This window comes from Syngnathus acus, chromosome 21 (genome assembly GCF_901709675.1).
Source record: "Syngnathus acus chromosome 21, fSynAcu1.2, whole genome shotgun sequence".
Lineage (NCBI taxonomy): Eukaryota > Metazoa > Chordata > Actinopteri > Syngnathiformes > Syngnathidae > Syngnathus > Syngnathus acus.
In genome coordinates, this window is record NC_051105.1 from 11,900,311 (window position 1) to 11,910,685 (window position 10,375).

Consider the following 10,375-nt stretch of genomic DNA (forward strand, 5'->3'; position numbering starts at 1 on the left):
CGTATGGTATTGTACTGATCTCCCTGTGCGTTATGTACTTCGTGTACGTTATCACAGTTCATCAGCCAGCCAAACTCATGTATAGAACACGTGAGCCAGGATTCAGAGCGTCTTGCTCCCTTTATTTCTGTTCAGTGCTAAACACGAGTGAAAAGCCGTTGATTCCGTGAGGATAAGGAGAGGAGAAAGATTTGTTTTTGACACAAGTAATGCTAACGTCTCTACTCATCAGTTGTCAAGTCGCTTCAACAAAAACATGCGCAGCTTCCGGTGCATTTCAAAATACATTTCCGGTTTGCTTCCGAACGACAAATAACCATTGTGTATTCTTCTTTTCATAGAAAACAGTTCTTACGTCATGAAAACAATTCTGAGGGCAGAACACTCCCCGTCTGGCATGTAATGCCACTAACCTTTGAAACTACTTTCCTTTTTACTCAGTCCACTTTTAATCCGTCTTTTCCATGAGAAGGACCACTTCAGAAATGGTCGCAGGTAAGTCTTTGAAATGCCTTGGGATGATGTTTTCACCTCAACCTTCCGGACCCTTCCATCGCTGCTCTCGGAGGTGGATATGACCATAGCCATCGGCCACTCATTCCTTGGCACTTGAGTTTGCTTTAGCAGCACAATGTCCCCAGGTTGAAGGTCGCGGCGTGTCCTGTGCCATTTACGTCTTGGATGGAGAGTGCTCAGGTACTCACTTCTCCAACGGTTCCATGGTTCGTTCGCCAGCGCCTGCCCTTGCCTCCACTGGCCTCTCAGAAGGTCTTTCCCCGCAAACTCGCCCGGAGGAACAAGCAGGCCTGGCTTTTGTGTCAGTAGCAGCCTGCCTTTGATGGTCACTGGGGCGGCCAGGCCCAGCGGGTCGAAGACGCTGTTGACAACTTTCTTAGCAGCACGTCGTAGTCCATAGATGGCTACTGCAGGCAATGGGCCATTGCCGAAGACCTGTACCCGCATGCGGTACTCTTGAACCTCTTTAGACAGGTCATTGTCTTTGTGCCACAGAAATCTGAGGTAATCTCTGTGCTCATGCCTCACCAGGAATCCATAAAACATCTGCTGGATGTCCGCAGTGACAGCAATGAGATCTTTCCTGAAATGCAGCAGCACGCCAAGCAGAGTGTTATTCAAGTCGGGCCCTGTGAGAAGCACTGAGTTGAGGGAGAGGCCGTTCAGTTGGGCGCTTGAGTCAAACACGACCCGTATTTGCCCAGGCTTCTGGGGGTGGTACACACCAAAAAAGGGCAGGTACCAGCATTCTTTTGCGTCGTCAATGGATGAGGCAATCTCTGCATGGTTGTTTTCAAAAAGCTTTTCCATGAAGGAGGAAAACTGCTCCTTCATCCCAGCGTTTTTTCTCGAAGTGCGCCGTAGAGAGCTGAGACGAGACAGGGCTTGCGCTCTGTTATTTGGGAGCCGAGGGCGAGGCGACTTAAATGGTAGGGGAGCTACCCAGTTGTTCCTTTCATCCTGAGCGACTTCTTTTTTCATTATTTTCAAGAAGAATTCGTCTTCAAAGGACATGGCACACTTGTTGTCGCTGTCTGTTTGTTGGAAAACAGTCTGCCCGAGCTGATCCTCGACTGGCAATGCTTTCAACGTATGTGTAGTGTGGCCATGCTTGTCCTCCCCGCCGTAGCATGGTCGCTCTTTCACACAGGTGTTGTTTTGGCAAGGAACGAGAAGTGACGGACGTCCATTTTGAAGCACATGAGTTTTGAAGATGCTCAGGGTTGGCTTGTGGGCGTTGTCCAGGCAGACTTCGCCTATAATGACCCAGCCTAAGTCCAGGCGCTGGGCAAAGGGTGCGTTATGAGGACCATTGACTTGATCTCTCACTTTGTGTGCACGTATCATATCTCTCCCCAACAGGATCATCATCTCTGCATCAGGATCCAGCTTGGGAATGAGAGGAGCGAGATGTTTCAAGTGCGCGTGTGTGAGGGTTACCTCTGGAGTTGGAATCTCAGATTTGTTATTCATTATTTCATTGCACTCAATGAGAGGTGGAAGGTCTAGGCACACACCTCCGTTCACTGCTTCGATCTGAAAGCCCGCCGCCTTCCTGCCGACCATCTCTGTGGTGCCAGCGCAGGTCTTCATCAGGTAAGGGGAGAGGCTGCTCTTGACTTTGAAAAGGTGGAAAAATTCAGAGCGGGCCAGTGAGCGGTTGCTCTGATCGTCAAGTATGACATACATCTTGACAGAGCGATCTGGCTGTCCCCGAGGGAAGACGCGCACCAGGCACACCTTTGAGCATGAACGTGGGAGGTTGCCCTTGCCACAAACTTTAGTGCATCGTGACGTCACTTCGAGTGGAGAATTTCCTTGTGCCACTGTGTCTATTTGTGGAAGGGCCGATTGATCGGGAGGCAGAGAGGTGTATAGGTGCATCGCAGAGCTGTGTCTTTGGCTGTCACACTCACCACATTTCAATGATGCCTGACAATCCTTGGCAAGGTGGTTTGGAGCGCAGCATTTAAAGCAGCGTTTATGTTCTTTAAGAATGTCTTTTCTTTCCTGTAATGTTTTTGCTCTAAATGATCTGCATTTTTCTAATGGGTGTGTTTTCTTGTGCACAGGGCAATAACGAGCCGGATCATTGTTTTCCTTTCCATCGTCCGTAGAGTTTAAGGTGTTTGCATCAGTGGTACTAGACACGTCTGTTTTGCGCACAGATACAGCAGTCTTAAATTCACTTGGCTTGAATGGAGCTTTCTCACCTTTGCCGTACGGCTGGCTACTGATGGAGAGGCTGAAGTTTGGGTCATTTCGAGTCTTGGCTTGGCCATACACAAAGTCCACAAAAAACGAAAAGGGAGGGAAAGATGTCCTGTAGCGCTCCTTGTACTTTGAGCCTACACCGAGCCATTTCTCCTGCAGGCCTGAAGGTAACTTCTCCACGATAGGCTTTATGCCACGAGGCGTGTCGAGGTATGCAAGGCCAGGAAGATATCCATCGTTTTTGGCTGCTAATAGCTCCATGAGGAGATCACTGAGCAATCTTAGCTTCGTGTTGTCTCTAGCAGAGAGATGGGGAAAATCGTCCACTCTTTTGAACAGGGCATTTTCAATTATTTCTGGTGCGCCATAGCATTCATGCAGTCTATCCCAGGACAGTTGTAGAGCAGCTTTGGGCTTGGTGACATAAACAGCACGGATCCTCTTTACATGTTCAGACGAGTCTTTACCGAGCCACTTCACCAAGAGGTCCACCTCCTCACTGTATGATAAACCTAAGCCTTGTGTTGCATTTAGGAATGAGGACTGCCATGCCCTAAAATTCTCTGGCATGTCATCAAATTTTGTGAGGCCAGTAGTCACTAATTCTCTGCGAGCAAGAAACTTGGCAAAGTCTATCATGTGTGGAGGGCTGGCATGAGGAGGAGAATACTGACCTTGTTGCATATGTGGACTGTCAGGTGGCTTTGGGGCAGATGTGTGCCTTGCTGCATGTGAAGGCTGAGTCGGGGTTCCGATGTCACTCTGAAGAGGCCTGAAGTTATCACGCAAAGGCCTGAAGTAATCCATGCGTGGTGGTGTCGTAGGTATGGGTGATGACTGTCGCAGGAGGCTGTACTCACAAGGTCTGACTGCACCATGAAATGGGGGGCCATAATACGGCGTGTTGATTGCCTCTTGGAACTGCTCCTTTTCCTCATGTTCCTCGTTCACTGATGGTCTGCAGACGTTGTGTGAGGACCTCTCCTCAGCTGCCGCAGGTAGTGGACTATGTGTGGGTTTGTGGCGCCAGACTCCACTGTAGGCTACAAGGGACTGCGCGTTGAGCTGTGTTTGGCTTTGCACATAATCTTCAGTGCGTTTTTGAGCCACGTGCGCTGGCAAATGACTTTTTATGCTGAGCACATCTTCATTTTCTATAGCTGCAGCTGCTTCCAATACTTCTGCTCTCACCCGTGCCACTTCTGCTTCCTTTTCAATTTCTAATTCTTCTAAATCCATGTCTAGCCTAGCTCGTTGCCTTTTAATTTCCAACTGCTTCCTTGAATAGGCTACCTTGGTTGCCGCTGCTTCAGCCGAAGCTCTGGCTCTGGCAGCTGCCTCCAGAACGGAATTGTAGGATGACGAGCGCTTGGAGTTAGCACTAGCTCTCGATCGACTGTGGACTGATGACTTGGATGATGAAGGTCGACGTGAATTCTCTTCGAAGTCTACCGTCTCCGCGTCGATAACACTGGATACATCTTTGGCGGCCATGTTTGAATCTTCCGTTGTTTCCTCAACTCGCTGCACCGCGGCTTTTCACTTCACCGCGGCTTTCCACTTTATACTACGGCTTTTCACTGTACTGATCTCCCTGTGCGTTATGTACTTCGTGTACGTTGTCACAGTTCATCAGCCAGCCAAACTCATGTATAGAACACGTGAGCCAGGATTCAGAGCGTCTTGCTCCCTTTATTTCTGTTCAGTGCTAAACACAACGAGTGAAAAGCCGTTGATTCCGTGAGGATAAGGAGAGGAGAAAGATTCGTTTTTGACACAAGTAATGCTAACGTCTCTACTCATCAGTTGTCAAGTCGCTTCAACAAAAACATGCGCAGCTTCCGGTGCATTTCAAAATACATTTCCGGTTTGCTTCCGAACGACAAATAACCATTGTGTATTCTTAGAATAGAATAGAATAGAATAGAATAGAATAGAATAGATCTTTATTGTCATTGTCACATGTACAACGTTGTTGTTGTTCTTCTTTTCATAGAAAACAGTTCTTACGTCATGAAAACAATTCTGAGGGCAGAACAGGTATGCTTTCATGAATGTAAATAGGACAGTGAAAACAGGACAACTGTGATTACTGGGCTGTAGCGAGAGACAGCATCCAAACTGTTTACATTGGACTCAGTCAGGCATAAACACACATACTCCCTCTCTCTCTCAGAGCGTGCATGTTGGTCTTCTGTCTTCTCTAGAACACTCTGTTCCTAAACACGCTCTCAAAGGCAGAGCAGGGGTCAAAGGCTAAATGTTTGACCTGGTTCTGTCAGGCTCTGCCATGGGTCACTCATGACCAAACATACATTTCTTCTTGATGTGTTACATTTTCTATACTTAGCGTTCACAACCTGGCTGAATCTTTTAATTGACAATATGCTGTAGTCTCTACTATCAGAATTCATATCAGCATAAAAGGTAAACCAAGGTAAGTCAATGAGAAGCCTCAATAAGGAAGAGAAGCCACCACAGTTGCATGATTGGACACCTTGAAACACAATGAAAAATATATGTGGCAGTGATGTTAAATGGTTCAGGCGAGACATTTGTGGGTTCTATTTTCATAAAAAACACAGTTGTGCTTGAGGTTAAAAAACGGCACATCCTGACTTTCGTGCAGATGCAAGCCTCATTGTGCCTGTTTGGAAATTTTGCCATCTCTCTGCGCCATGATGAGCATTCTGCCTAACAGAGGGTGGGTTCTTTGACATATGAGCCAGACGGACCTGACTTTTTGGTGGCAGAAATTCATCTTAACTTTGCGCCTGCTGGAACTGCGTATAAGTTTGGTCTACAGTAATTTCAGTGAATTTAATCGAGTCAAAATTAAAATGAATAAAAGTCAAATTTAATCTATTCATCAATGAGTAACCAATAATCAAAGTATTTTAAGAATCAAGGAATTGTTTTGAGCCATTGCTTAACTTAAAATGGTCCATCCGTCCACTTTCTACCACCTTTTCCAGGGTCACAGGGCAACTTTCAGCAAGAAAGCTCAGCCATCCCTTTCACCAGCCTCTTCCGGATGAATTCCAAGGTGTTCCCAGACCAGCTGGGATACATAGTCTCTCTAACGCAGGGGTGGGCAAACCTTTTGACTTGCGGGCCGAATTGGGTTCTAAATTTTGACCGGGGGGCCGAACCAGGAGCAGATGGATGTCGTGTTTGTGTGAAGTAATATAAATGACATGTAAAGGTCATTGCATAAAAGGTTTTTACTTTTAGTAGATACTAAAGCATGGATATTAAAAAAAGCTTTTTGAAAACAAATGCATTTATTAACAGCATTAAAAAAATATTTCACAAAAAACTACTATCAGTGATTCTTATTAAATACGACACTGTTATGATGAATAACATTTTCCATCACTTCAGCGCCTGCAGGTCAGATTTATGAAATATGTTTATCTAATGAGGCGAAATCACATCCAACGGCAAACATTCTGACCAAATACATCATCTTTAAGAATGAGTGAAAGAATACATCTAAATAAAGTAATAAAGAAATCAATAGTATTGTTGGTTTCCCTTTTTTGCTAGTGCATCATAGTCTGGAGTAAAATTTGTTGTGGTAATTCTTAGGATAGAGCCGAGGTGTCGGTCCGTTAACCTAGATCTGTGATGGGCTTTGTTGACGTTCATGTGGCTGAACGTCTTCTCACACACGTAGGTCGAGCCAAATTGTCCACTCTTTTTTAACATTCGGCACTCAGTGTCCACCTTTCTTTTCTTCGGGCCCCTCATTTTAATGGAAGGATTCCAGGGGAAGGTTTGTGGGTGGCATTAGCGTAAAACTGTATCTGAAAGCTCAGCGCGCGAATTACGAGAATACTGACGTCACAGCCTACACTCGAAATTCGGCACTGATAGATGAAATTACTACGTACTACTGAGTACGCACACGCATTTGTGAGTGTGCACCGAGCTTTCTGACACGGCTCCCGGGAGTAAATGCGCTTCCCCATCTACTGGGGAAACATAGTAATTGCAGGGAAAATGACCCAAAAAAAAATTAACAATACAATTTATTCAGGTTTGGCGGGCCGGATTAAATGGCCCCGTGGGCCGGATGTGGCCCGCGGGCCGTAGTTTGCCCATATCTGCTCTAACGTGTCCTGGGTCATCCTCGTCCTGCCCATAGGACATACCCGTAACGCCTCACCAGGGAGCATCCTAACTACATGCCCAGCCCAAGCCACCTCATCCGTCTCCTTTCAACATGGAGGAGCAGCAGCTTGACTCAAGTCCCTCGCGGATCATCAAGCTTCTCACCCCATCTTTAAAGAAGAGCCTTGACACCCTGCGGAGGAAACTCATTTCGGTCCTTGTATCTGGGTTTTTATTACCGTTGTTTTCCATGTATAATGCGCACCCTAAAAATGGCATGTGGATGCTGGAAAAAAGCCTGTACCCATGTATAATACGCACCCAAATTTTGACTCCTACTTAAGTCCGTAAACGTAAAATTATTTCAGAAAAAAGATCATCTTTGGGAACAACCGGATGTTATTCTGCCGGTCAGTATCACTGCGCATGCAGTAGCAAACTCGATAGCGAAGAAATATGTGAGACTTTCAACGGGATCACCAATATTTGAGTGATGTTCCAGTTATTTATCACAATTATTTATTATTATAATAATAATATATATAATAATTATTTATTTGTTATTCCCAATTGTCATGGGGATCTTTCTGGTGATTTCTTAACTAGGCTGGATGTATTTTTTTTGTTGGCGTTGATTTCTCCGACTGCCCAGAAAGGCACCACCGCGATCAGTTAGGTTAAAATGAAAAGAGAGGAAAGTGACGTGCGGACATGTGAAAAAGGCGGCTCTGTATGGGAGAGAAGTTGAAGAGGAATAAAAACACCCTTGGAAACCAAAAGTTGCCCCTCGTCGTGACTCGGAGCCGCAACAAATGTTTCGGATTTGTGTAGGGTACATTGTGACAGCAAACGAGCAGGTGATCGAGCAAGCGTCTGATACGAGAGCATTGCGTTCGTATGGAGCGTGTTTGAAGTGAACAGCAGAGAAGAAAGGAACAAGGCAAAGTGTTGTGAAATAAAATATTACCTGTAATACGCATTTTGTTATTTGCTGATTGAAACTGCTAATTAAACTGTGAATTGAAACTAATAGATAGAGAACTGAACTCTCGCTCTTTATATATCCGGTCTGCGATGGAGATTAAAAACCAAACAATATTTGACAATAACACACCATCAAGGATTGCACCATCGCATCAAACGATGTGTCGTCAATTATGAATTTTACTGACTGTGTTGGGCAGGATGGCTGAATGCGATGCGCGATTGACAACAAACAAGAAGAAAGGTGATTTCAAGTTTTATTTCGAGGGAGATTTTCTTAAAAAAAAAAAAATTAAAAAAAATTGTACCCATGTATAATGCGCACCCCAGATTTTAGGACAATAAATTAGTTAAATTTTGCGCATTATACATGGGAAAAAACGGTAATTTGGTCACGACCCACAGCAAGTGACCTCAGGTGAGGTTAGTGGTGTACTAAATTGACGGGTAAGTAAAGATTACCAGCTCAGTGGCCTAGTGGTAGAGTGTCCGCCCTGAGACTGGAAGGTTGTGGGTTCAAACCCCGGCCGGGTCATACCAAAGACTATAAAAATGGCACCCATTACCTCCCTGCTTGGCACTCAGCATTAAGGGTTGGAATTGGGGGGTTAGATCACCAAATGATTCCCGAGCGCGGCACCGCTGCTGCTCACTGCTCCCCTCTCCCCCAGGGGATGGATTAAAATCACACGGGGATGGGTTAAATGCAGAGGACAAATTTCACCACACCCAGGTGTGTGTGTGACGATCATTGGGACTTTAATCTTAATCTTTAAAAATTTTAAATTAATCTTTAAATAAAGATATTTTTGGACACCCTTCAGATAAGTAAAATGTCGTTGCAAGATTTTTGGTGAGATACCTTGCCATCATGAAGTGCACCGCTCACCACTGCGATAAAGAGACCCGCTTGTATAACTTTACAATGTTTTACGACACAAAACCTGGTTCGCATTGGGTACATAGCCAACTTTTTCTTGTTTCCAATCCTCTATCCTGTAGACAAGATGCGAAGTTGAAGTTGACCTAAGAATTTGCTTGCTTTTATATAGTATCGGAGGTGAAACATAACACCAATCAGAGTGTCAAGTTTAACACCAAAGACTGACTGTCCACACCCCTTTGTATAAAAAGCAATTGTCATCACACATGTAATAATTTTAATGTGGTGTAACTACTGTGTGAACACACTTGGACATAGCAATGTCCTGCTTCTGCATTATTTTGGCTGAACCCCCAGCTCTTCTGTTGCTCCTCTCAATTTACAGGAGTGAATTCATTGTGCAAATGGCCTTAAAGCACAAAAACCTTTCTCACCTTGGCAGAGGTGCGCAGACATCAACTTCAACATGACTACAAACAGCCTTGACCTTGACAACCAAGCAGGCTGCCATCACACCTCATTAACATTAACAACAGTCTGTCTGGTGTGAACTGCTGGCTGTGGGAACCTTCTGGACTTTTATGAGTCCAATTGGTAATCAGGTTGTAACGTGGAAAAAGGAAGTTGTATTACCCTCATTTCATTCATAGAAATGCATCATAAAGGATGCATAATTTTTCAAAACTCTCACAGTTGTCTCATAGTGTGTTTCTTGAAGGCTGGAATACACTGAACTGATTGTTTTCATGAATTGTAATGTTCACAGTTTCAAAGAATTGGACAAGCAGCAAAGATGTCAAGTGCTGGTTGGTGGTACACTGGAGAGCAGGGGTGTCAAACTCATTTTGGGGCAGGTTACTTTGCAGTTACGGATTCCTTCAAAGGAGAGTTATGACATCAAACATCAAATAAATGTTTCATTGTCTCATCATATTGCATGTAAACAACTAATTGATTATTAGGTTTGAAATCAACAATAATAGTTTGTTCGATTATGTTCCACATTACTGAAAAAGGGTAACAAAAAATCTCCATCCATCCATCCATCCATCCATCCATCCATCCATCCATCCATCCATCCATCCATCCATCCATCCATCCATCCTTTTCCGCTTATCCGGGGTCGGGTCGCGGGGGCAGCAGCTTTAGGAGGGACTCCCAGATTTTCCTCTCCCCAGCCACTTCGTCCAGCTCATCCCGGGGATCCTAGGCGTTCCCAGGCCAGCTGAGAGACATAGTCTCTCCAGTGTGTCCTGGGTCATCCACGGGGTCTCCTGCCGGTGGGACATGCTCGGAACACCTTCCCAGGGAGGCATCCAGGAGGCATCCTGATGAGATGCCCGAGCCACCTCAACTGGCTCCTCTCAACGTTTTTCTAACAAAAAATCTCAACGTTATTATTTATTACGTATGCCAATTTGAAATGTTGGTGCAGATTTTAGCGAAGATCGTGAAAGCTTGCTTCGCGGTTCACTTGAAATGGTATGACGGGCCGGATCTGGTTCCCGGGCTTTGAGTTTGACACCTGTGCTGTAGCATATCGAAAAATGACATCTGCAAAATAAAAATTAGAATGATTCCCCTGAGTTTCTACTCACCTTTATATGAAATTCATATTCCAGGAACCAGAAATTGTGAAAGCCCATAAATTGGCTGCAGGTG

At 45.0% G+C, this 10,375-nt stretch overlaps 1 protein-coding gene across 1 annotated transcript; it reads right to left on the reverse strand.

Annotated features, from left to right (window-relative positions):
* Positions 1-952: 952 nt before the first annotated feature.
* LOC119115110 lies at positions 953-4,208 on the reverse strand. The gene is made up of 2 exons (XM_037239341.1): positions 2,730-4,208; positions 953-1,099 (listed from the first exon to the last, which is right to left on the reverse strand). The coding sequence occupies exons 1-2, from the start codon at positions 3,967-3,969 to the stop codon at positions 1,041-1,043; spliced, it is 1,299 nt and encodes a 432-aa protein (XP_037095236.1). The 5' UTR covers positions 3,970-4,208; the 3' UTR covers positions 953-1,040.
* Between the last annotated feature and the right edge of the window lie 6,167 nt (positions 4,209-10,375).

What these genes read in the sequence shown, in the direction of transcription:
- LOC119115110 (XM_037239341.1), bottom strand. Translation starts at nt 3,969, where the DNA reads ATGGATTTAGAAGAATTAGAAATTGAAAAGGAAGCAGAAGTGGCACGG. An exon ending in TAGCCAGCCGTACGGCAAAG is followed by an intron (nt 1,100 to 2,729) that starts GTGAGAAAGCTC and finishes GCTGCATTTCAG; the next exon opens with GAAAGATCTCATTGCTGTCA.